This window comes from Myotis nattereri (assembly GCF_964212035.1).
Source record: "Myotis nattereri genome assembly, chromosome: 16".
In the NCBI taxonomy this organism is placed as follows: domain Eukaryota; kingdom Metazoa; phylum Chordata; class Mammalia; order Chiroptera; family Vespertilionidae; genus Myotis; species Myotis nattereri.
The window spans coordinates 5,557,678-5,583,508 of NC_138091.1; the positions used below are offsets into that span (position 1 = coordinate 5,557,678).

General features: G+C 55.4%; 1 protein-coding gene across 2 annotated transcripts; it reads left to right on the forward strand.

The window, feature by feature from the left end:
- Window positions 1-209: 209 nt before the first annotated feature.
- Window positions 210-20,460, forward strand: TRPV2 (transient receptor potential cation channel subfamily V member 2). 2 transcript variants are annotated; one of them, XM_081110031.1, is made up of 15 exons: window positions 210-432; window positions 1,432-1,659; window positions 3,711-3,844; window positions 6,765-7,058; window positions 7,622-7,920; window positions 10,961-11,134; window positions 11,444-11,599; window positions 12,162-12,257; window positions 13,103-13,173; window positions 13,666-13,831; window positions 15,939-16,005; window positions 16,111-16,448; window positions 17,400-17,527; window positions 18,366-18,445; window positions 20,277-20,460. In XM_081110031.1, exons 2-15 carry the CDS (start codon window positions 1,460-1,462, stop codon window positions 20,369-20,371), a joined length of 2,298 nt encoding a protein of 765 aa, XP_080966157.1. In that variant the 5' UTR covers window positions 210-432; window positions 1,432-1,459; the 3' UTR covers window positions 20,372-20,460. The 2 variants fall into 2 exon arrangements, with proteins under 2 accessions (XP_080966157.1, XP_080966158.1); XM_081110032.1 differs by lacking the exon at window positions 210-432 and having other exon boundaries at window positions 513-1,659.
- The last annotated feature ends 5,371 nt before the right edge of the window (window positions 20,461-25,831 follow it).

Here is a 25,831-nt window from a genome sequence, read left to right on the forward strand (position 1 = left end):
GATGGGTCAGCCAGTTCGCATTCGGAGCCACGCGGCTGTCAGGAGGCCCGCGGGGAGGAAGGGGAGGGGAGGTGCGGTGCAGTGGGCAAGGCTCCCCACCGGCGCCCGCGCCCTGCGCTCCAGGGCTGCCCCTGCTCCCCCCACGCCGCCCGCAGTGCCAGTGCCCAGGCAGCGGGTGGGGGCGGGCGCAGGGCGTGTCCTCATGGGGTGTGGCCAGTGGTCCAGAAGGTCAGTCCCTGATGTCCCCCGGCCCTGACGGGAGAGAGCACCCCCGATTCCACCTTGCGGCGGGCGCGCGGGCTGAGGGTGCGGGGCCCCGGGAGCCCCCGCCGGCTGCAGCCCGAGCTTTGGGTGCCGCGCCCGCCCGGCTGTCAGCCTCCGGCTTCACTTCCTCCGCCGCCCGCGCCTGGCAGCCCCGGCTCAGCCTGCGGGGTAAGTCGGGGGACCATGCCGGGGTCCCCAGACCTGACAGCGAATGACCGGGCGGTCCCCCGATGGGCCTCTTGCTTCTCCAGGCCCGAGTGGGGCTGTGCTGGGCGCGCTCCCTCCGTCTGCAGCGGGGGCTCCGGCCTTCCCTGCGGGGATCAGGGGGGCTCCGGCGGGGCGGGGCTGGACCCCAACTGTTGCTGCGGAGGTTGGGGGTGGGGGCGGGGGCGGACCTCGGCCAGGCTGGGTGGGTCTGTCCCCAGAAGCAGCCCGGGGCGGGCAGAAAGGTGGTGCGTCAAAACGGCATGTGGAGGCATCCAGTGAGGTGCCCGCGCCCTCCCCCCCTTTGCCCCGAGAGCCGGCGGCGCACAGGGGGGCGCTCGGTGCCTTCAGCGGCGGGGCAGGCGGCCCGCGATGTTGGGGACGGAAGAGGAGCGTCAGGCGGGAGGTGGTGTCGCCAGGCTCGGCCACAGCTGCGACCTTGGGGAAGTCACTTCCCTTTTGAGCTGCAGCTGTCCTGGCAGCAGATGCAGGGTTTCCCCCACCCCAACCCCCCCCCCGCGCCCCCGCCAGCGTCCCTTCCGTGGTGAGAGATGAGCGCCCCGCACCCACCGCGCTACTGCACCTTCATCTGCGGTGACTCCCAGCCGCTGGACAGACTGTGTGTAGAGAGAGGGCTGTGCTGGTGATGCAAACGCTTGCTACCGCCAGGCCAGGGGCTGTGGCCTGGAGGGAAAGTCAGGGAAACCACAGCCCCTTCCCGTGGGACAGCGGCAAAGAGGCAGGCCTGTTGGGTCCTGTTCCCCCCTCTCTGAGGGCACCGCCATCCCCACACCAGAACTTACCTTCCTCTCTCACTGGGGCCTCCTTCCTTCCTCGCAGCCCCATCCCCATCCATGTGGGTGGGTGTACTCAGCGTCTAAACCCCTCTGTCTGCAGCCCAGGCAGACTGCCTACCCCTCCCTGGGCGGAGGCAGGCGGGGCCCCTGATATCTCTCTCCACAGAGGTTCCCGCTGGGTCGCCACCCCCAGGATGGCTTCCGCCTCTGGCCCCCCAGCTTTCAGGCTGGAGACCTATGATGGAGGCCGGGAAGATGGGGCTGATGTGGACACAGGACAGCGGGGCCTTGGGGATGAGCTGCCCCCCATGGAGTCACCGTATGTGGGCGAAGACAGGAACTTCTCCCCTCAGATCAAAGTGAACCTCAACTACCGAAAGGCAGCAGGTGCCAGGTAAGGCAGCAAATGGGGGGTGCAGCTTGGGGTCCCTCACTTCCAGCAGAGCACTCGGTGCCCCTTCCCCACAGCCTGCGGGGTCCTCAGTCTGACTGTGACAGCTCCTGGTCCTGACAGGCTGACCTCTGCTCTGCTCTCTGGGATGGCCCCTTCCAGAACCTTCTCTATTCTTGGCCTTCAGCCTTCTGAGGTCATGTTCTTCTTCAAAGGGACATACTCTTCCAGCTCCAAGTGCTCAACTGACCCTTGCACCCCCCAGTTTATGCCTGGCCCCCACCCTGTCATGGCCCCTCTGACGGACGGTAGCAGGGGAGGGAGTCAAAGACGATTCTGCACCAAGGCTGAGCCTGTCGACCAAGGGGTGTGGACTGATTGTGGACGGCGTCCTTTTGCTGGGAGCACCTTCACTTTGAGTTTCCTGTGATCTGTGTCAGTTCAGACTGTATGAGAGCCCTCCTGCCAGGACTGACTCCTCTAGCCTGCGGGGGTAGGGGTGAGGCAGGGGGTGGGGCGGGGGGTGCACCTGGCATCCCCCCAGTGTGGTGTCTGACATAGAAGGTCTGACCAGGAGACACTCCGTGGTCCGGGTGGGACTCTGCCAGGGAAGGCCCCTCCTTCCTCCTCGTGCCTGGGACGGGGCCTCCAGCCCTGCCTCCCAGCCCAGAGCCCCCATGCTGCCTGTGCTGGAGGCCCACAAACAGTTGCAAACCCAGACAGGAGAGGCTGCGCACGAGGCTGTTGGGAGCTGGGTAGCCAGCCCGACAGGCAGAATGGGCCCCTCGAAGCCCTTGGTTTCTCAATCTGTGCCCCTGAGGGGTTTCCTACCCTAAGACTGTGATGTCACCCTGAGAAAGGAAGTACTTTGTCCAAATAGACACTTCCCCTGTCTAGGCTCCCGCAGGGCCCTAGTCAGTTGCAGAGCCCTTGGTCATGTGGCCACGTGCTCTGCGGGCAGATGATGGGGTGTCTGGCCAGGCGAGGCAGAAGTGCAGCTTCCTGGTGTGGAGGAGGCGGCCTGGCCCTCTCAGCCATGTGGCTATGACTTAAAACACAACTGATCCCAACAATCCCTCACTCTTCAGTACCCAGCCATCACTTGGTTGGCCCATCCTATGGGAGTTGTGAAGCTAGGAGCTGAGGGTCCCCAAAGTGTAATAGTCCCTTTGTCTGTCCCTTCATATCTGCTGGTCATGGTGCCAGGGGTCCCAAGGATAAGCTTGTCTCTGTGAATAGTGATGAGTCCAGGAGGGGCAGTCCTTCCCTTTCCTGTCAGCAGACACTGTGAGATTCTGAAGATTATAAGGCCCTTCTGGGGCCCTTCCCGGAAGTGTGGCTTCTCAGCAAGACTCCAGTGAGCATCTGCTTGGCTCCGGTGAAGGGCCCACGTGTCTCTGAGAAACTGCTGTCTGCCAGCCTAGAATCTCTCTGGGGCTGTGAGTCAGGGGCTGGAGTTGGTTAGACAGGCCCCGGGGGAGCCCTGGGCTCTGCATCATGTGACTGGGGAAGTTACTGTATTGCCTTGTTTGTCTAAAAGAGAAAGTAGTGATTCCTGACCCCCAGGCTGAAATGAGTGCAGATACTGCATTACTTGTCCAAACATGGTTTCTGAGATTAGGAGGGACTTTCCTCGACCCCTTTGTCAAGGCCAGTGAGGCGCATAGCCCTGATGGCCAGTGGGCACCTCCCTCAACCCTGTCCTGACCTGACTCTAGCTCAGGGACCACGACAAGTCCCTATGCCGAGACCCACCCTGGGGGATAGTGAGCCTGTTGAGAGATCATCCAGGAACCTTGCAAATGACAAGGACCGATGCTGGGAACAGCTGTGATGCCTGGAGCCACAGACATGGGTCCTGGCCCCCCTCTCCAGGCAGCCCCACCCCCGCTCCCGGGCTCTGGCTCCGGGGTCTCCCGGTTTGCTCTGGGAAGGAGGCTCTCATGGTTACCGGCATGAAGTGCTCACAGGGCTTCCTGAAAGGGCTCCCAGGGTTGAGCTCCTTCTGGGGCGTGGCTCTTTCACAGCATCAGTCACAAACCACATTCTTGCAGCCAGCTGGACCTAAACCGCTTTGACCGTGACCGGCTCTTCAGCGCCGCTGCCCGGGGTGTCCCTCAGGACCTGACGGGGCTACTGGAGTACCTGCGCACTACCAGCAAGTACCTCACCGACTCAGAGTACACAGGTGGGCCTGCCCTTCGCAGAGCCCGGGTCCGTGGCTGTGCTGGGACTGTGCTGGCTGGTGGGTCTTGACCATGGTCAGGAGAAGACAAAGGGTGGGAGTTTCCTTTTCCTTTTTTTTTTTTTAAGGGGAGCGTTCTTAGCAGCAGACCCTCCTGCCGGAATGGCTGCAGGGGACCCTGCTGACAGAGCCAAGGACTCCACTTACCTCCCACCACCTCACTGGCACCTGGCCACATGGGTACTTGTAGGCATCCTCAATGCTTCCTTTTTCCCTTTCTTTCTTTCTCTCTCTCTCTCTCTCTCTCTCTCTCTCTCTCTCTCTTTCTTTCCTTCTTTCTTTCCTTCCCTTCCTCCCTCCTTCCCTTCCTTCCTTCCTTCCTTCCTTCCTTTCCTTCTTTCTTTGACCTTTTTAAATAACAGCATTATTGAGATACTAGAGACCTGGTGCACGAGATTCGTGCACTTGCAGGGGTTGTCTCCACAGCCCAACCTGTGCCCTCTCACAGTCTGGGACCCCTCACTCCTTACCGCCTGCCTGCAGCGGAGGTGGTAGAGGCTCATGCCACCACTGCTGTGCTCGCCAGCTGTGAGCCTGGCTTCTGGCTGAGCAGCACTCCCTCTATGGGAGCACACTGACCACCAGAGTGCCAGGGTCCAACCCCAGCAGGTCCAGGGGTCCCCAAAGGTGTGGACGGAGTCGGCGAAGAAGGAATGACACGGAGACAGCATTCAGTTGATCAGCAGCCTAGCCAGGATCTCTAGCCAGGATCTCCAGCCAAGTTCTGGTCTGGATCTCCAGCGAAGTTCTCGTTAGGATCTCCAGCCAGGTTCTGTGTCCATGTTGTCTTGCTAGGTTCTCCAGCCAGGTTCTCCAGGTTCTCCAGCCAGGTTCTGTCCAGGTTCTCCAGCCAGGTTCTGTAGCCATGTTCCCTCACTAGGTTCTCCAGCCAGGTTCTGTCCAGGTTCTCCAGCCAGGTTCAGTCACCAGGTTCTAGTCAGGTTCTCTTGCCATGTTCTATCCAGGTTCTGTAGCCAGGTTCTGTCTCTAGGATCTTCAGCCAGGTTCTCTCGCTAGGTTCTGTCTCTAGGTTCTGTTTCCAGTTTCTGTCCAGGATCTTTTGCCATGTTCTGTCTCTAGGTTCTGTGTAGTTTCTGTGTCTAGGTTCTGTGTAGGTTCTGTGTCTAGGTTCTGTGTCCTGTTGTCTTGTTACATCTGTATTTATACCAGTTGATTCCAATCCTATCAATCTCTATTCCAAAGGTTAGGGCATTTCTTATCTCCATTCCAGGGAGTAAAGATTATGTAGCTTAAGCATGATTGTTCGTAGTTAAAGTGATTAATTACCCGCTTGGCACTTAGTTAAAAGGTTTTATTCCCTCCCTAACTTCAGGGGAAAATCCCTACCTGGGGAAACAACCTTTCTCAGAGAGGTGACCTTGGTTAAAACACATAGTGCCAAGAAGGTGAGCAAACATATTAAGAACAGTATGCCATATATGCCAGGTCCCTTGAAACAGCAAGGATGGACCGGCTCCCGGTACCAGAGCGCAGCTCCTGCACTGAGCATCTGCCCCCTGGTGGTCAGTGCACATCATAGCGACCAGTTGTTCTGCTGTTCAGTCGATTTGCATATTAGGGTTTTATTATATAAGACTAGAGGCTCAGTGCACGAAATTCGTGCACAGGTAGGATCCCTAGGTTTGGCTAATGATCAGGGCCAATTGGGGCCTTCCGGCTGCCGGCCAGGGGCTCCCTTCCCCAGCTGCCAGTTGCTGGCTGGGGCCTTCCTTTGTTTTGTGCTGCCCCCTGGTGGTCAGCGCACATCATAGTGAGCAGTCGGTCTCCCAGTCGAACTCCCTTGGGGACAATTTGCATATTAGGCATATATATATTACACATATCATATACTTCACCCATTTCAGAGCATTCTTTACCCCAAATCTAAATATCTTTATTATTTGGGGCTAATTAGAAAGATAACTTGTGTGTTCTAGAAGATTAAAATAGCAATGAAATGTATAAAGCTGAGGGTAAAATGTCTGTGGTCCTGGACCCCTGTCGATGGCTTGGGATACATCTTTTCAGACTGTTTAAATATGTTATGTGGCCCTGGCTGATGGGGCTCAGTTGGTTGAAGTGGTCCCATGCACTGCGAGTTCACAGGTTCGATTCCCAGTCTGGGCACATGCCAGGGTTGTGGGCTTGATCCCCAGTAGGGGGTGTGCAGGAGGCAGCCAATCAATGTTTGTCTCTCTCTCTCCCTCTCCCTTTTCCTTCCTCTTCTCTCTAAAAAAAAAAAAAAATTAATAAAAACTTATTTTTAAAATATGTTAGGTGTATATTTACATAGATGAGGTCATGTATACACACTCGTTTGTAATGAGCTTCCCCCCTGCTTACTGCATCTTGTAGCACTTTCCACTTCAGTATATATACCTGCGACGTAGTCACTTGACAAACTGCAGTTTTCCGTTTTGTAGCCATACCATGATGTCATTAACTCATTTCTTACTGATGGTCGTTTAGGTTGTTTGTAGTTTTTGGCCTCCACATGGTGTGCCAGGCCCCCTGTTCCGTTTGAGCCGTACAACAACCTGGGAACAGTCCCACTTCGCTGGAAAACTGAGCCTGAGAGAGGCCAAGTGACCTGACTGAGGAGACAGAGCCATTAAGTGGGAAAGCCACTTCACACGCGCTGTGCCAATGTCATTGCACAGACAATGCTGCACGTGTGACATATTATGTCTGAGAACAATTTCTAGGGCAGAAACGGTAGTCCCCGGGCCGTAATCCCCAGCATCATGGCTGGCTCCCACCAGCCGCGTGTGGCATCTGTCCTCCCGAGGGGCTTTTTGGCACTGGGCCCAGCTGCGCCAGGTCTGAGCACCCTCGTGCCCCTTGCCCTTCCCTCCTCCCACAGAGGGCTCCACCGGGAAGACGTGCCTGATGAAGGCCATGCTGAACCTTCGGGATGGAGCCAATGCCTGCATCCTGCCGCTGCTGCAGATCGACCGGGACTCGGGCAACCCCAGGCCTCTGGTCAACGCCCAGTGCACAGACGAGTACTACCGAGGCCACAGCGCCCTGCACATCGCCATCGAGAAGAGGAGCCTGCAGTGCGTGCAGCTCCTGGTGGAGAACGGTGCCGACGTGCATGCCCGGGCCTGCGGTCGCTTCTTCCAGAGGAAAAGCCAAGGCACTTGCTTTTATTTTGGTGAGGAGTCGTGATTAAAGCGAGGCCTGGTGGGCGGAGCGGGGTGGCACACGGTTAATGGGTGGTAGAGCCCGCCCTTAAAACCAGCTCTGTCTAACCCTGAGGCCAATGCTGCCAACCCCCAGGCTGCCTGCAGGAGCAGTTAGTCTTAAGAGATGTTTATCCTTGTCTGGCCACATCCCCCAGCGGGGCCAGGGCTGGGGATGGCCGCTAGAACTGGCATGTGGCCCGAGTCAACCAGACAGGGCCTGGCTGAAGGGCATCTCCGTCAGGCAGCAGCGGGCCTGGGCGCTGCTGAAGGAGAGGAAGAGGCAGGGAAGGTGGGAACCCTGTGGCTGGCCCGGTGCTGCTCCCGATGGCAGCGGTTGGTCCCTCTCCCTGTGTCAGAACGGGTACAGCTGCCGTCACCAGTGTTCACAGAAGGCACAGCCGCCCTCAGCGGGGCCGGGACCTCGGGCCAGTGCTTCATCCTTTCCCCGGGTGCCTGGCCGGCCTCCACGAGGCCTGGCCTCTGTCCAGGGAGTGTGAAGAGTAGGCGGTGAGCGCTGCCCCTTGGCCCCCAGGTGAGCTGCCCCTCTCGCTGGCCGTCTGCACCAATCAGTGGGATGTGGTGGCCTACCTCCTGGAGAACCAGCACCAGCCTGCCAGCCTGCAGGCTGCCGACTCGCTGGGCAACACGGTCCTGCACGCGCTGGTGATGATTGCGGACAACTCGGCTGAGAACAGCGCTCTGGTGACCCACATGTACGACAGGCTCCTCCAGGCTGGGGCCAGCCTCTGCCCCTCGCTGCGGCTCGAGGACATCCCCAACCAGCAGGGCCTTACACCCCTGAAGCTGGCTGCCCAGGAGGGCAAAATGGAGGTGAGTGGCTGCCCCCCGGCCCTCCCACCACCTGCCCAGGAAGCAGAAAGAGCCTGAGGAGGTGGTGGAAGGCAATGGTTTCCCCATTTTTCAACTGAACACTCCTGTTCTTAAGAACAGTTCAGCACGCACCTCTACCATGTGTGTTTATTGAGCAACTGTATCTAACTACTGAACCAATATATTACATTACAAAGCACAGGGATTTTCCCCATTTTATTTTTAGTTTTTATTGAATTTATTGGGGTGATATTGGCTTCAGTAAATCACAGGCATTTTTTTAAGAAGTCATTTGGGCCCTACCTGGTTTGGCTCAGTGGATAAGAGTATCAGCCCATGGCCTGAAAGGTACTGGGTTCGATTCCGGTCAAGGGCATGTACCTCAGTTGCAGGCTCCATCCTCCACCCAATGCATGTCTCTCACATCGATGCTTCTCTCTCTCTCTGTCTCTCACCCTCCCTTCCATTCTCTCTAAAAATCAATGGAAAACTATCCTCAGGTGAGGATTAACAACAACAACAAAAAAGTCATTTGGGTTTCTTGATTAGGAGACAATCTATTCATGTCCTTTCCTATTCTGCCATTAGACTTGCTCTTGGGTTTTCTTTACCTGGGTTGGTAAGTGTCCTTTATACTGAACAATTAGCATTTAATTTACTCTCACAGTTGCAAAATTTTCTCCCAGCTCAACATTAAAAATTTTTATGGTGTTTTGCCACACAGAATTGTCACGTTTCTAACTTTATAAGTTGTAATTATCCTTTTCTTTAGAGTTTTGCTATTACTTAATCCTCCGGCAAGGGCCTTCCTCTGTGGGGGTGATCCATCGTGGAGCATCGGTGGGGTGGGCGGGGCCTATGTTTTTGGGGAAATTGATCGAAGGGCTTCCAGGCCATGCAAGGGCGCAGGCTGGGCTGAGGGACACCGCCCTCCCCCCCCAGTGCATGAATTTTATGCACCGGGCCTCTAGTTTTGGTATAAAGAGTAAACACGATCCAGCTCTACCTTTTTTCCAAAATGCTTACCAGTTCTCACGATTGTCAGGGCTGGCTTCATGGCTGACACCGTGTAGCTTACAAAGCCCCGAGAGAGCTTAGAACACTGGCACTTTTAAAGGTTAAGATAGATGTAAACATGAGTAGAACTTTTGCTGTTTTATTTCTGCCCTCCAAGCTCCGGGTGTGGGGTCCTCCCTTTGGTGCCTGGAGGCATGGCTGTGTGGTGCTGTGTGGCCTGTAGATGCTGCTCCCCCATCTGCCCCTTTCTTTCCCCCAATTCTCATTTGTGAAACCAATTTCTCTCTCTCTCTCTTTTTTTTTATCCTTACTAGAGGAGTGAGGATTCCCCCCCCCCCCATTGATTTTTAGCAAGAGTGGAAGAGAGGTGGAGGGAGGAGAGAGAGAGAAAGAGAGAGAGACAGAGAGAGAGAGAGAGAGAGAGAGAGAGAGTAACATTGATGTGGGAGAGACACATTGGTTGCTTCCCACACACACCCTGATCAGGGGTAGGGATCAAACCTGCAACCCAGGTACATGCCCTTGACTGGTAATCAAACCTGAGACCCTTCGGTGCATGGGCCGATGCTCTACCACTGGGCACACTAGCCAGTACACCAAATTGTATTTTTTTAAAAATTAAATCTTTATTGTTCAGATTATTACAGTTGTTCCTCTTTTTTCCCCAATAGCTCCCCTCCACCTGGTTCCCACCCCCCATCTGCCCTCACCACCCCCCCCACTGTCCTCATCCATAGGTGCACGATTTTTGTCCAGTCTCTTCCCGCATCCCCCACACCCCTTTCCCCCCAAGAATAGTCAGTCCACTCCCTTTCTATGTCCCTGATTCTATTATAATCAGCAGTTCATTCTGTTCATAAGATTATCTATTCACTTGATTTTTAGATTTACTTGTTGATAGATGTGTATTTGTTGTTCATAATTTGTATATTTACCTTCTTCTTCTTCCTCCTCTTCTTAAAGGATACCTTTCAGCATTTCCTATAATACTGGTTTGGTGGTGATGAACCCCTTTAGCTTTTCCTTATCTGTGAAGCTCTTTATCTGACCTTCAATTCTGAATGATAGCTTTGCTGGATAAAGTAATCTTGGTTGTAGGTTCTTGGCATTCGTCACCTTGAATATTTCTTGCCACTCTCTTCTGGCCTGCAAAGTTTCTGTTGAGAAATCAGCTGACAGTCATATGGGTACTTCCTCGTAGGTAACTGACTTTCTTTCTCTTGCTGCTTTTAAGATTCTCTCTTTGTCTTTTGCTCTTGGCATTTTAATTATGATGTGTCTTGGTGTGGTCCTCTTTGGATTCCTTTTGTTTGGGGTTCTCTGTGCTTCCTGGACTTGTAAGTCTATTTGTTTCACCAGGTAGGGGAAGCTTTCTATCATTATTTCTTCAAATAGATTTTCAATATCTTGCTCTCTCTCATCTTCTGGCACCCCTATAATTCTGATGTTGGTACGCTTGAAGCTGTCCCAGAGGCTCCTTACACTATCTTCATATTTTTGGATTCTCATTTGTGAAACCAAATTATTTCTCTCTCTCTCTCTTTTATTTTTTATCCTCACTAGAGGAGTGAGGATTTCCCCCCTCACCCCCCAACCCCCATTGATTTTTAGCAAGAGTGGAAGTGAGGTGGACAGGGGAGAGAGAGAGAGAAAGAGAGAGAGAAATAATTATTTCTGAGTCTCAGTGTGCTTTTCTCTTTCCTTCTAGTTGTAGTATTTCCACTCAGCCAGCCTTCCTGTGGTTCTGGATGATGTCCGTTTTGTCTTATAGTTGTATTTTTGAATTTGTTGTGGGTGGCAGCAATTTCCAGTGTTTACGTATGCTGCCGTCTTGGTTTCTCTACCAAATTGTGTCTTTACCTGTTCTGGTTAGTGACCCTTTCTGAGCATTTGTACATACAAGGGCCCATGTGTACAGGGCGTGTACATGGCAGCCGCAGTTCTGCAGACAGAGTACTCCTCAGACTCCCAGTCACGCTGGGAGGTGGCCAAGAGGGCCAAGCTCAGGTGATCCATCCTGCAGATTTTCAGACACATCCTGCAGCGAGAGTTCTCGGGACCGTACCAGTGCCTTTCCCGGAAGTTCACTGAGTGGTGCTACGGGCCGGTCCGGGTGTCACTGTATGACATGGCCTCTGTGGACAGCTGTGAGGAGAACTCGGTGCTGGAGATCATCGCCTTTCACTGCCGGAGCCCGGTGAGCCCGCCCTGCAGACAGCTCCTTGCAAGCTCCCCACCCGGGCTGTCTGCTGGCCAGTGGGGTGTGGCTGCAGGTCCTGACCCCACACTCATCCCACCCGCCAGTCCCACCTCCTCTGGATAGGAGAGGCCCTTGGCCACTCCCTAGTAAGGAGTGTGGGGTGGAGGCCGGTGGATGGGGTCAAGTGGGGCTCCCCATCCTTTCCTCTCCTATCCTCTCCGTTCCCTCAGCCCTTGCACTGAGCCCATGAGTGGGCCCCTGTGCACACCTGCTGAATGTCCCCTGGCGCTCACATTCCCACCCCAGCACCGACACCAAATGGTGGTTTTGGAGCCGCTGAACAAACTGCTGCAGGCGAAATGGGACCTGCTCAGGCCCAGGTTCTTCTTCAACTTCCTGTGTTTCTTGACCTACATGCTCATCTTCACCGCTGTGGTCTACTGCGAGCCTGCCCTGGAAAAGGCAAGGCTGGGGAGGGGCGGTGGCATACCCTGGGAGGCTCCTGGAAATAGCCCTGGAAGAAGCTGGGACAAGGACACCCCCACCCCCAGCCCCTGCTCGTGCTGAGGCTCTGACTGCTGAGGGATCCTCAGGCTTCCCAGCCGGGCCAGTGGGTGCCAGCTCTGCAGGAGTTAACACTCACCATATGTGAGAAAGAGTCTGAGTGATTGACTTGTATTCACTTTAATTCAATTTCACAACAACCCTCTGAGTGAACCACTGCCCACATTTACAGTGGAGGGAAGGGAGGGACAGAGGGGCAAGTAACTCACCCAGGCTCACGCAGGCTCTAAGTGTGGAGATGGGATCTGAACCAGGCAGCCCGGCTTCCGATTCCCCCTCACAACTGCTCCGCACGGTGGACTAGAATCCAGCGGGCCTGCCCCGAGCCCAGGTTCCCGCTGCTGCTCCGAGGGGAGGGGCCGCTCCACAGCTCAGGCTCAGAGTGGGTCCTCAGCTCTGGCGCTTGGAGGGTGGGCCATTGGGAGGGGACCTTAGATCCTACCTGAGTGTCTCCTCACAGGCCTTCCTCCCCATGAAGGGGACAGTGGGAAACTCCCTGCAGCTACTGGGCCACATCCTGATCCTGCTTGGGGGCGGCTACCTCCTCCTGGGCCAGGTGAGGGTTCCTTCCTCTCCCCACTCCACGTGGCTCCCAGCCTGCCCAGGGGCCGCGAGGAGCCTTAGAGCCAGGTCACCACAATACCTTGGTTTATGGGGAAACTGAGAACCAGTCCCACCCTGACTGCCTCTGGGTGGTTGAAGGCCTCGCCTGCTGGGGCTGCTACCCTCCTACTATGCTTTCTAGAGCTGCAGTCGCCAACCTTTTGGACCTCATGGGCCACCGGTTGGCGACCGCTGCTCTAGAGGGCCCGTGATTTGGAAATGGCTCCTATGACTCCTTGCCAGTGCCAGCTCTGCCCCCCGGGAAATTGAGCTGGAAGCCCCAGCCCCTAGGTCCCTGAGCTGGGGCATTCCTCCCTTGGGGAGCACAGAAGGTGGGGCTCAGCCCACTCCCCCAGCCGGGCTTCTGCCTTTGAAAGTGCTGCAAGCTCGCGGGAGACAGCTGGGCTGGCACTGACTCTCAGAGCGGGCAGAACCTGGGCACCAACTCCAGGTCAGCTGGAGCCCAGGGTAGTGCCGGGAGGCAGGGAGAGGGAGGGCAGGGAGCTCCCCGCTTACCATAAGCAGTGCATGAGCTCTGCTTCCGGATCCACACGGAGCCAGGAGGCCCTGGCTTTGTCTTGGTGTCTGTGGGCGGCTGCACTTTTTGGAAACAGGGTCCTAACCTTTCTTAGCTATCAGCAAAATTCATGAGCTCCTCTGAAAAGTCGCAGCAGGTTCCCACATGGCCAGAAGGCAGGGGCAGGTGGGAGCACTGCCCGGGCCTGGGGGGTGATGGGGGCAGGCAGGGCTCTTAGTTGCCTGGAGAGCAAGTTTCCCACCCCTGTCCTCCCCCCGCAGCTGTGGTACTTCTGGAGGCGCCGTCTGTTCATCTGGATCTCGTTCTTGGACAGCTACTTTGAACTGCTCTTGTATGTGGGGCCTCACTCCTCCTCCATCTCAGGCCCTGGGGAGGTGGTTGTGGCAGAGGGCACCACGCAGGCTTTAGAGGGGAGGACCCAGGGCCGAGGGCCCCCAGGGGGTTGGAACCAGAGGCCAGACTCATGAGTCCAACTGTCCAGCTTGGGGTTCCCTATGCTCCCATCTGTGTAGAGCATTTACTGACCTTCACTGTGCACGGATAGAGCCTGAATCTTTCTATGTCTTGTCTCATTGAATCCTCACAAATGCTCTGTGGGTCAGGTGGTTCCTGTTACCTCATATCCTGGGGAGGGAACTGAGGCCCACAGGGGTTAACTAACTTGCTTGGGGTGGAGGTCAGGACCTGATGGGGTCTGGACAGGTGGAGAACTCACCCATCAGACTGCAGCGGGAGAGGCAGTGGTGGTCAGCCTTGGCCAGTGGGGACTAAGGGGGTCTTGTCAAGTGGCCTGCAAGCTGACCCTGTCCCTGTCCCCATTCAGCCTGTTCCAGGCCCTGCTCACAGTGCTGTCTCAGGTGCTGCATTTCCTGGCTATTGAGTGGTACCTGCCTCTGCTTGTGTCCTCGCTGGTGCTGGGCTGGCTGAACCTGCTTTACTATACACGCGGCTTCCAGTACACAGGCATCTACAGCGTCATGATCCAGAAGGTGAGAGGCAGGGGTGGCCCCGCTGCAACCAGACTGGGCAGGGCTGGGCACCACACTCCAGCAGGATTCCTTTGGCCTCAGCAGTCAGGTGACTTCTTCCACAGCTCACCTGGGCAGAGAACATGAGTATGTGCATCACGGACCCAGACACTCGCTGAATATCAGCAAGAGTGTGGGTGTGCGCATACCTGCTCTCAGGGGGCTGCGCTCTGCCTACGTAAGCAACTACCTGCACTTGTGTGTTCGCAATTGTCCACACAGGAGCACGTGCATGCTTGCACACTGAAGGAGCAGAGACTATGCACACAAGCCCACTATATGCCTGGACATCTGGGCATATGGATGTGTCTGCATTTATTTATTCAACAAATGTTTAGAAAGTCCATACTATGGACCAGGCCCTGTTTTAAGTGTTAGGAATACACTCTTCTGCTCACTAACAAAATAAACAAGTCCATGCTCTTTTGAAGCTGACGTTCTCTTGGGGGAAATGAAGGCACCACGAAAACAGATGAGATTACTGACTGCCAACTCTTATGAAGGAAACACGGAGGACAATGTGACGGAGAATGACTGGGTAGAAGGCTTTAGATAGAGTGATCTGCAAGGCCCCTCTGAGGAGGTGGCGACTGAGGCCTGAAAGAATGATTTAGCATTGACTCAAGGAAGAAGATTCGAGACAAAGAGAACAGCAAGGAAAAGGCAGGAGTCAAAACAAGGTTGAAGTGCTCAGACAGATTAGGAGGCGGGGTGTGTAAAGGAGATGAAGGTGAGGAGGGTGGGTGAGTGAAGGAGGTGAAGGTAAGGGGGAGTTGTTGCCCATAGGAAGGGGTCTGGAGGCCCAGAAGGCTTTAAAAATTTTTTAATTGTAGTAAAATGTACATAAAATTTATCATTTTTACCTTTTTTTAAAAAAAATTATTAATCCTCACCTGAGGATGTTTTTCCATTGATTTTTAGAGAGAGTGGAAGGGAGGGGGAGAGACACAAACATCAATGTGAGAGAGACACATCAATTGGTTGCCTCCAGTATGCACCCCACTGAGGTACGTGCCCTTGACCAGAATCCAACCCGAGACCCTTCGATCCACAGGCCAACGCTCTACCCACTGAGCCAAGATGGCTAGGCCTTAACCTTTTTAAGTTACAAGTCAGTGGCATTAAGCACATTCACATTGTTGTGCAACCATCACCACCATCATCTCCAGAACTTCCATTATCCCCACTGAAACTCTGCATCATTGCCCTCCCCAGCCCATGGCAACCACATTTTTACTTTCTGTCTCTATGAACTTGATGACTCTAGGTGTCACCTATAGATGGAATCACGCAGTATCTGTCCTTTTGTCACTGGCTTATTTCACTGAGCATAGTATTCTCAAGGCTCATCAGGTTGTAACATGTGTCAGAATTTCCTTCCCTTTTGTTTTTGTTAATCCTCATCCGAGGATATTTTTTTCCATTGAGTTTTAGAGGGAATGGAAGGGAGGAAGAGAGGGGGGAGAAACATCGATGTGAAACAGACACATTGATTGGTTGTCTCCTGTAGGTGCCTCAGGGATCAAACCTGCAACCCAGGTATATGCCCTTGACCTGGAATTGAACCCATCACCCTTCGGTGCATGGGGTGACACTGTAATCACGGAGACACGCAGGCCAGGGCAGAAGATTGAATAGTATCCCATTGGATGGATATACCACGTTTTGTTTACCCCTTCATTCATCAATGGACACCTGAGTTGTCCCCACCTTTGATATTGTGAATAATGTGCTATGAACATTGATGTGTACAAATATCTATTTGAGTTCCTGTTTCCAATTCTTTTGGGTATATACCCAGATGTGGAATTGCTGAATCATATGGTAACTCTATGTTTAAATTTTTTTACCCTGGAGGGTTTTAAGCAGGATATTATATGATCTGATGTAGATTTTTAAAAGACCTGTTTGGTCAGTGTAGATCCACAGGGCCTGTATATGCACACACGTGTGTGTGTGTGTGTGTGTGGTGTGGACATAGGAACCCATGCTTGGGATCAACGCAGGGGTCTGGGGTCATGTCCGGTGGCCCAGCCCCCCACCCGAGCTCCTGGTCCGTGTGTTCTAGGTCATTCTGCGGGACCTGCTCCGCTTCCTTCTGGTATACTTAGTCTTCCTTTTCGGCTTCGCTGTAGGTAAAAGTTCCCCTCCTGCCCCTGCCCATCCCTTGCTGCCCCATAAACCCCCAAGTCTGCCGGCTGGAATCCCCAGGCTGACGACCCCATTCTACCCTCCTGCAGCCTTGGTGAGCCTGAGCCAGGAGGTCCGGGACCCCAGGGTCCCCGCAAGTTCGAATGCCACGGAGGCAGCGTGGTCTGGGGCAGGACAGGAGGACGGGGAGGGCAGCGAGGTCCCATACCGTGGCATCGTGGACACCGCCCTGGAGCTCTTCAAGTTCACCATCGGCATGGGCGAGCTGGCCTTCCAGGAGCAGCTGCGCTTCCGCGGGGCTGTGCTGCTGCTGCTGCTGGCCTACGTGCTGCTCACCTACATCCTGCTGCTCAACATGCTCATCGCCCTCATGAACGAGACTGTCAGCAGCGTCACCACCGACAGCTGGAGCATTTGGAAGCTGCAGGTGCCCCTGGAGGCTCCCCTCTCCCTCCCCAAGGAGTTTTGGGCCCAGTGAGGAGTGGGCAGGACCCAGCTGAGCTGGCCCCGGAGCAGATCCAGGGCCCTGGGTGGTCTTGCCTTTGTCGGGGTGTCCATCACCCACTACTTCCTTCAAAGGGCTGCTGTGTGGCTCGAATAAGCTCATATATCTGAAGCCCTTAGAACAGTGCCTGACACACAGCAGATGTTCAATGTGTTAGTTATCATCATCATAATTATTATTACGTATTTCTTGAGTGCCTACTATGGGGTTAGGCACAGTTTTAGGTTCTAAATGCATAGCAGAGAACAAGACAAAGTCTGCCCTTACGTAGCTCCCCTCCTGTGCTCAGCATATACTGAGTGTGTGGTTTTGGTGGGCGAGGCAGGCAGGCTGTGCCATCAGAGGTCCCTGCAGCTGGGGCTGATAAGGCACCACCTACAGTGGAGGAAGCCAAAGCTGCTCCGTGACCTGGGAAGGCTGGGTGCAGGTCTGGGCAGTTTGTGTAGGGAGAGCCTTGCCCAGGAGGCTGGACTGTGCTACCAATTCCCTGTTGACCTTGGGTAAGCCCCTGTCTTCTCTGAGACTCCGTGTCCTTACCTGCAAAGTTCTGTCCCCACCTACTTTGTGTGTCAGCGGGCAGGCACACTGTGGGTTAGAGCAGATGAACTTCGGTACCTGTCGGTGTGACATTCTGGGGCCTGTAATGATGCAATAGCCAGTGACTGCTGAGCACTCTACATGCAGACTTCCCCTAAGCCCCCAGGCCTGTAAGTGGGGAAACGGAGGTTCACGGGGTTGAGGCCGACACCACGCAGGTAATCAAACACTGGAGCCAGATCCAGCCTGGTGCTCAGTGGACTTAGGCCTATACTTACTGTAAAGTGCATGGCGCATCTCCCTGGCTGCTCTGTCTGATGTGTCCTTTGTCCCCAGAAAGCCATCTCTGTCCTGGAGATGGAGAATGGCTACTGGTGGTGCAGGAGGAAGAAGCAGCCGGCAGGGGTGAAGCTGAGGGTTGGCACCAGGCCAGATGGTAGCCCGGATGAGCGTTGGTGCTTCAGGTGAGTGAGGGGCACGGGAGGGAGCTGAAGGCCGGCCTTCCTCCTCTGAAAGCCAGGGATAGCGGCCAGGAGCTGGGGCAGTGAGAGAGGCAGGACTTAGGAGTGACAGGGGACTGAGCCTGCCCTGGGAAGCAGGGTCAGGGATGCTGGATCTCATAGGCTAGGGGCTGCCACTGCCTGTCTGGCCATCTGCCTGTCCCTGTGGCTTAAACTGAAGGTCCCTGACCTACTTCTCTGGCCTGGAATTGGGTAGTTAAGAGACCGAGAAGCCAGAGGGACCCTCAGGTTAAAACACACCAGCCTCGCTGCCGCTGGTCTGACCTGTCCTCCCAACTCCCACATGACCAGGGGCTACAACCCTTTCACAGAGAACAAACTCTTCCATGCCCATGGGGGACCCGGCACTGAGAGAGGCCACTCGGTGACAGATGCACAGACAGAAACAGGCTTTCCGGAGATAAGAGTTAAGCAAAGAGAGGGAGAGTCTCAGGCAGGTAGCACAGCCCACTGGGCCCCAGCGGGGACACGGAGGCACACCTGACCTAAATGCTTCGCTGGACGTTCTGGGCACCCAGGTTGCTGGGGACCGCCTGCAGGGACAGGTGCCTGTTCGCGCCCCCATCTCCCCGTGGGCACCAGGCTCAGGACAGTGGCCACAGCTGCAAGGGCTGAGGGGGCTGGTGGTGGCCGGGGTCTTGTGGAGAGGGGCAGAGACCCATCCTCCTGGCAGTCCCTGCGTCCCCCGGAAGGTCAGCTCAGCCCACCGCCCGGGGCCAGGGCCCTCCTGGGCGCAGCAGGCCGCATTGGCTCCGCAGCTCAGAGCTGCTCTGCCCCTCAGGTCGGAGGAAGTGAACTGGGCTGCCTGGGAGCAGACGCTGCCCACGGTGCGCGAGGAGCCTGCGGGGCCAGGCAACCCTGGTGAGTAACCGTGTGGGAGACTGTGTTCCCATGTGTGTGGTCACATGCGTGTGTTTGCATGTGCGTGTTTGTATGTGTGTCTGCTAGGCCACATAGCTATGCAGAGTCTGGGGCAGGACCTCTGCTGTGGCCACTCCTGAGCTACACTCATTTGAATAGATGCCCCCCTGAAAGCGGTGCTCCCCCCACATCCCCCGCCCGCTGGCCTGGGAAAACCTCCAGGCCATTAGTGCTTTCGCAGCCCAGCCTGCACCCCGACCTCCTCGCCTGCCTTCACCTGCCCTCACCTCCCGCCTCTTCACACCTCCCCTCCTCCTCGCAGGATCCAACCCACCGCCTGCTTTCCCCATCCAAGTGCCAGGGCTGAGCCTGGAGCCCAGCAGGGGAACCGGCTAGGGAGGCCCCTTCCCACCATAGCACAGGTGGCATCTCTGGCCCCCACCGGCTCTGTCCTCTCGGCCCTGCTGACCAGAGCACCGAGCCTCTTCCCACCTCCAGCCGGTTCCTCTGTGCCTGTCCCGCCTCTCTGGGCCTGCGTTCTCTCCTTCCCAGGGTGTGAGAGCCCCCTTGTCCCCCTCCCTGCTTCCCACCACGGGTGACTCCTTCCTCCCACCCAGAGGCCTCTTCTGAGAACCAGCTCTCTTCACAGCACACCCTCCTGGAACCTTCGGTAGCTCCCATCTCAGCTTCTGTGCGCTCCTTCCTCTCCTTCCTCATCCTCTTTCAGAAGACTCCACTTGCTTGCGCCTCTGGCCCAACCCCTCCCATGACAGCCTCCTGGGTCTCCTAGGACCCCTGTAGGGGACTCGTCTGTCCTCCTGCTTCACAGCCGGCTGGCTTCCCAGGTCCAGGGTCCCTGACGAAGGCCCTGGCAGCCCGGCGGGCTTCCTGTCTACCTGCTTTGTCCTTAATTCTGAGTCCTGCTGCCCCATCACTTCATTGCCAAGATTCTAAAGGTCAACTTGCTCCTCATCTTGCCCTAAGCATTCCATACCCCAACCTCACACCTGGTGCCTGCTGGGCCTCCACCGGGACATCCCAAACAGAAACAGCGGTGGGGCGGTCCTACCAGCCCCATGTCACCGCACCCTCTCCTCACCAGGGGAGGGCCTTGCCGGTGTCTTGCCTCCTGCCCCCATCTGGTCCTGGAGACCCACGGGCAGCACTTGCCCTCTGCCCGACTCCGCATTTGCTGACTCTGTGCTGCTGCAGGCTGCTTCACCTGCACCCCGACCTCCAGACAAGCCTCTCTCTCCAGTGTCTCCCACTCCAATTCCTCCTTGCAGGAAAACTACACATGGCCCCACGACACAATGCCCTCCTCTTCCTGGAAGGCCACCCTTTCAGTGCGCTGGTCAAGGACCAAAGCTGCTGTCCACCCCACCGCCCCCAGCTCTCTCCATGTGATAGCCAGTCCAGGCTACAGTGCTCCCTGTCCTTCGCCTGCCTTGGGTCTTCCCTCTGCCGAAAGTGCCCTTCCTGCTCCTCTGGGTGTCCAATCTGTCCCCGCCCTGTGGGTGCAGTCCCTCTTGCCTCAGCTCCCAGAGCACCTAACTCTCACTTCCCTCAGCTCTTCAGGGAGTGAGTCTCCGTGTCCTGGTTTCTAATGAAAAAGTCTGTCTCCTGGGAGGAGACCCACCCCAGGCACATGCAGGGGTTCAAGAAATGCTGTGGAAGGAGGGAGGTAGGGGAGGGGCTGCTGGGGACTCAGGATCCCCTGCTGTCCACAGACAAGATGTGGTTTCAGGGGGGCCTTCTGCTGCTTCCCTAACACCTGCCTCCCGGGCACACACTGCAAGGGCCAAGGCACAGTGTCTTCATCCATTCACAGGCACCAGGAAGAGCCCTGCCCCGGCCAACCGCCCCGGGAAGGACGGTGCCCTGGAGGAAGACCACTTGCCACTCCAGCCCCTAAAGTCCCACTGACAGACGGCCAGCGCAGCAGGAGGCCGGCAGGACTGCGCCAAGGAACTTTCCCAGGGAACAAATCTCAATAAATATTTTCTCAGGGCTAACCCTACCGGAGTGATTCGAGCAAAGTTACCGGGCCCTAGGCTGGTCGACGTCTGCATGACTCTGTGAGGAGGAGCCCGTGTCTGGGGCTGGGTGCTCCCGCCCTCACCTGGGCCCAGGAGCCCTGACCTGCTGCCCCCCAGCCTTGAGCTGTTCTCTTCCTGGGTGCAGGGAGCTGGCCGGGGGGCCCCTGTTCTGGCAGCTGTGGGGTGGTGGACATGCACGAGCACGGCCTCCCTGCTCCCTCTCCCATAGCCCCAGGCACCTCCAAGACGCCTCTCAAAGCCCTTGCGGGCCTCGGCTTAGTCTATAGACTCTGGAGTATTGCTTTCTCTCCCCACTGGCGTCCTGCTTATTTATACCCGGGCAAGCCGTCCTCTCAGAGCAGGCAGAGGGCACTTGCTAAGACACAAGAGAACCGGGATACCTCTGTGCTCGGGAGGCTTGAGGCTCCCTGTGCGCACGGGTGCTCTAGCTGGCACCCCCGCACTCCGCGGTTTTGCCCAAGCATTTCCAGGCATCTCTCCCATACCCCTGCGGCCCCCATGTTCTCCTTAGCACTTTCACCAGATTCTTCACGCAGGCGGAGGGGCCTCATGTGGGTCTGACCCCATGACTTGGCTCTCTCTGGAAATGAAACGGGAAAAGTCGGTGTTCAGGCTGCCTGTCACCACCAGAACCAATCAGTAGAGACAAGGATTGCATCTTTATGGGTGTGATCTGAGAAGACAGTGGGTTATGTACCCTAAAAAGAGTGTCTTGCATCTCAGATCAAGCCGACCCTGTTTATAAGGAGAAGAAAAGTGTAGGTAAAGGGTTTGGAATTGAGGGGAAAACAGGTGAGGGGTGTGAAATTCAGGGGCAAAGGTGAATGGGATAGAAGCTGCAGTCCAGGGATTTTCCCAGCATCCCTTCACCTGCTGACGGGTGATTCTTTTCTTTTTTTCTTTATTGTTGAAAGTATTGCGTATGTCTCCTCCCCCTCCCCCCATTGACCTCTCCCAGCTCACCCCTGCTTTTTGTTTTTGCATTTTAAAGTATATTTTTATCGATTTTAGGGAGGAAGAGAAAGGGAGATAGGAACATCAGTGATTAGAATCATTGATTGGCTACCTCCTGCACGCCCCCTACTGGGAATTGAGCCTGCAACCCCAGGCATGTGGCCTGACCAGGAATTGAACTGTGACCTGATTCAGAGGTTGACACTCAGCCACTGAGCCACGCAGGCCAGGCCTGACCGGTGACACTCTATCTGTACCCTGGGCGGTGGACATTCTTCCCCTGGAGCACATGGCTCAGATCCCGCCTTGCAGTCCTCCTGGGGCGCAGAGGTCGAAGTGCGTGTGGGTCTCAGGAAGTCAGGGCAGGTCCAGTCACACATTTCAGGCCATGGAGCAATAGCTTTCTACATGCAGGTTACTGAGCCTACTAACTATATATCTGAAGCTAAAATTTTGTTAACTTCTTGAGTTCCCATCAGAAATTCCCTCCCTGTGTATCACATGACCTCACCCATATGTGGAATCTAATGAACAAAATAAACTGATGAACAAAATAGATCCACAGACATAGACACATGGAACAGACCGTGGAATCTCAAAGGGAAGGTAGAGGTGGGTGAGTGGGAAGAGATCAACCAAAGAATTTGTATGCACATATGGACACAAGACAATAGAGTGGAGAAGGCCTGTACGGGAGGGGGCTGGAAGGGGTCAATAGGGGGAAAAAGGGGACATATGTAATACTTTTAACAATAAAGATTTAATAAAAAAAAAAAAAGAAATCCCCTCGCTCCAATAAGATACTACACTTATTTCTAAGATCAGCTCAAGAGTTATCTCACTATATAGGGTGTCCCCCCTAAAATGTATACACATTTATATACACAAATGTATACAAATTGTGATATTCCCCCCAAATATATACACACACTCTGAATAATTATAAAGGCAGTGTTTATTAAAATACATTTCATTTTCTTTTTTTTTTAAATATATTTTATTGATTTTTTACAGAGAGGAAGGGAGAGAGAGTTAGAAACATCGATGGGAGAGAAACATGATCAGCCGCCTCCTGCACATCTCCCACTGGGGATGTGCCCGCAACCGAGGTACAAGCCCTTGACCAGAATCGAACCTGGGACTCTTGAGTCTGCAGGCGGACGCTCTATCTACTGAGCTAAACGGGCTTCGGCCATTTTCAAAATTGAGCTACCAGCTGTTAAAGTTTTGGGACACCCTCATATAGCCTTTCCAATTTACTCCAGCAAAATGAATTGCTCTCCTGTGCCTGGTGTGGCTCAGTGGTTGGGCATCGACTTAGGAACCAGGAGGTCAAGGGCTCAATCCCCAGTAGGGAGCATGCAGGAGGCAGCGGATCAATGATTCTCATCATTGGTGTTTCCGTCTCTCTCCCCCTCTCCCTTCCTCTCTGAAATCAATAACAAATATATTTTTTAAAATAAAAATGAATGAACTGCTCTCCCTGGGGGGAATGGGTGTTTATATAATGTGTATGCACGATTGCATATTAATTTTTAAGTGAAAGGGAGACCTGAGATTGTTCACTTGCGGACAGGCCGAGGTTTCCATTGCTGAGAAGGGGGATGGGATCAGGAAAGGAGACGGGGAGGATGGCAGCTGCTCCTCTGAGGTCATTCTAAGGAGCGCACGGTGCGGGGCGCCGCCGAGGCTTTGAAATAGTTGCGGGGAGCGCGCGACTGGCAACGTTTCTTAGAATCAGGTCGCCGCGCCCTGCCAGGCTCCGCAGGTCTCAGGTGCGGGATCTCACGTGACCGTCAGGACCACGTGGCGTGGCGCGGCTTCTCCACTGTCCTGCCGAGCAGGCGGAACCGCACACAGATGAGCCCGTTGCTCAAGGTCACGCTGCAAAGCGGGGGCAGGGGCGGGACCTCCAGGCCGCCCCGCCCCCCAGCCCCCTTCCCCCCGCCCCTGCCCCGGCGCCGTCCCGGCCCCCCGGCCCCTCCCCTGCGCGCCGCCCCGGTCTCCCCTTACCCCCCTCTGAGCCCCGCGCCCCGGCCGGCCCGGCCCCCTTACCCCCCCCCCCAGCCCCTCCCCTGCGCGCCGCCCCGGTCCCCCCTTACCCTCCCTCCGGCGGGCCCCAGCGCGCAGGCCCGGACCGCGCCGCGCGCCCAGAATTCCCGAGGCCGTGGGAGGGACCACAGCTCTGCAGGGCGGGGAGGCCCGGGCGGGGCGAGCCCGTGTGGAACGGGCGGAAGGTCTCAGTCTTGCCGGCGTCACCCCCGCCCTGTGCGGAGTGGAACGTCCCGGCTCCTTAAGGGCCTGGGCCGCGGCGGGAGCTGCCTTTCCTCCGTGGCTGCGGCGGTGAGGGTTTGCTCTGGCTTCTGGCGCCGGTGGCCGGTGGCCGGTGGCAGGGCAAACGAGCCAGTGCCTTCCTCGTGTTTGGGAGATGTGTCCGGGGAGCTTAACCGGAGGCGGCGGGCGGCCGCCCACGTGGGCCTCGGGCGGGCGCCGGGGCGGGGACTGGAGCCTGGCGGGGCCGCGCCATGCAGCCGGGCGCGTGCTTGTCCCGCAGGCCCGCCGCCCCCCGGAGCCTGAGGTCTCCGAAGGCCGGGACCCCTGGGCCTGGGCTCGCCGTTGGGAGTGAGCCAACCCGAGAGAACTGGGTAAGCGGGGCCCTGCACCCAGGGGCGCTGACACGTGGGTGGCGTGTAATGGGCGCAGGAAGACTTGGCCGACTGTCCTGATGATACTGATCCTAGGAAGTGCCGTCAGATGCGATAACTGACGATTTCACACTGTCTGACCGCAGTCGCCGAGACCTCGGTGGTTTGGTTGCAGTCAACAGCAGAATCCGCCCTAAGTGCATGTCCTTCCTTTCCCGACAGCAGACCCACCGAACAGGGCCCCGGACGGAGCGGCGCCGCGCCCTGCGGTAAGGCCTAGGCCACCGGGGTTTAGTACGGAACATGGGTGTCTCTTGTTTACTCAAATGCCCTGAAGTTGCCTGACGCTGTACAGTTGTAGTTTTACGTGTTTATGATGCGCTACCTCATTGCATAATTGCAATGGCTAGGAGATCGTGGCCCCTAACCGCAACTACTTAAGTCGCAGCGATATGCATAGACAAACTCCATCAAAATGTCTCCTGGCTGAGGCGACATTAGTTCACCCAGGTAGTGCCTGGGGCAGTACTGGGAACGGTGAGCTTGACTGCTCTGATGAAATCACCCATAGGAAGTGCCGTCAGAAGCGATAACTGACGATAATTCCTGGCTGACTGCAGTCAACAAGGCCTCAGGTGGCTGGTGCCCAGGGGGAAGTTGGTCTGCACTGTGACCCTTACTTTCCATATTCACCCAGGTTGCAAATGAATGAAGAACTGGCAAGAGCCGAGGACTGCAGTGGAGCATTGGCCTGCAACGGGGTAAGCTGTGGTTTGCGGAGAGGTGAGTGGGTGAGTAGGCTTAGCTGGCAGGTGAGTCTGGTGAAGTCGTACTAGGTCAGATATTGGCCGTGGAGCAGAGTGTAGAGCATACCCTAGAGTTCTTTTTTCACTTTATGGATGTATAATCCTGAGAAAATTGCCTTCCTGCTCTAACATGTGATTTTCTTCATTCTAAAAGATGATAGCCTTAGGTTTGTAATGTTTAAAATACTGAGTAAGTGGCGCTTACAATACCCAAGAAGCCAAATAGGACTTACTCTTAACACATTGCGTACCACATAGAAATCTCTAGACATACACCAGGGACCGCATGTTTTTGGGCAAACTGCACGTTATTTAAATCAGAATAATGCACTTTAGGTGTTTTTCAATAATTATAACATTTTTATATACAAAAACAATTAAAGTTCTTAGTACTTTTTTAACGTATGGTACTGCGTAAAACATTTTCCTCTATGAAGAGGGACCAAACAAATTTTACATAAGTATCTAGATTCGCTCCTTTTTCCATGGGTGTGAAAAACGAGAACACTCGTGAGCGGTCCTTAACAGATGGCGCGCAAAACACAAGAAAACTCCCGAGCGGTACGAAATGTGTTAAGGACTGTTAACAGGGACTTAAGTTTGTAGTTGAGACTTGTGATCAGAACTGCATCTGCTGACTGTGGGTGTGGTGTTCGTTCCCCCAGGCTCTGAGTGCTGGAGAAGGGTGACCTGTGCAGGCCAAAGCTGGTGATGGTGGCAGCGGCAGCAGCTTACCCTGGGGACAGGTAAGATTCCATCTGGACAATGATTGCCCCCATGGTCAATGAATGAGCAGCTAGTTTTGTTTGCAAAAACTTGCAGAAAAGGATATCAAATGATGAAATCACCCAAAATAGCTGGAATTACCGGCAGATTGTGTGGTGGTGAACTTAACGGTTTTCTGAAGATATCCTATGCTGT

Bases quoted from the DNA above. Each gene is read 5' to 3' on its own strand.
- TRPV2 (XM_081110032.1), top strand. From the start codon at position 1,115: ATGCAAACGCTTGCTACCGCCAGGCCAGGGGCTGTGGCCTGGAGGGAA. The intron at 7,921-10,960 runs GTGAGTGGCTGC...TCCATCCTGCAG, and splicing joins CCCAGGAGGGCAAAATGGAG to ATTTTCAGACACATCCTGCA. The intron at 11,600-12,161 runs GCAAGGCTGGGG...GTCTCCTCACAG, and splicing joins GCGAGCCTGCCCTGGAAAAG to GCCTTCCTCCCCATGAAGGG.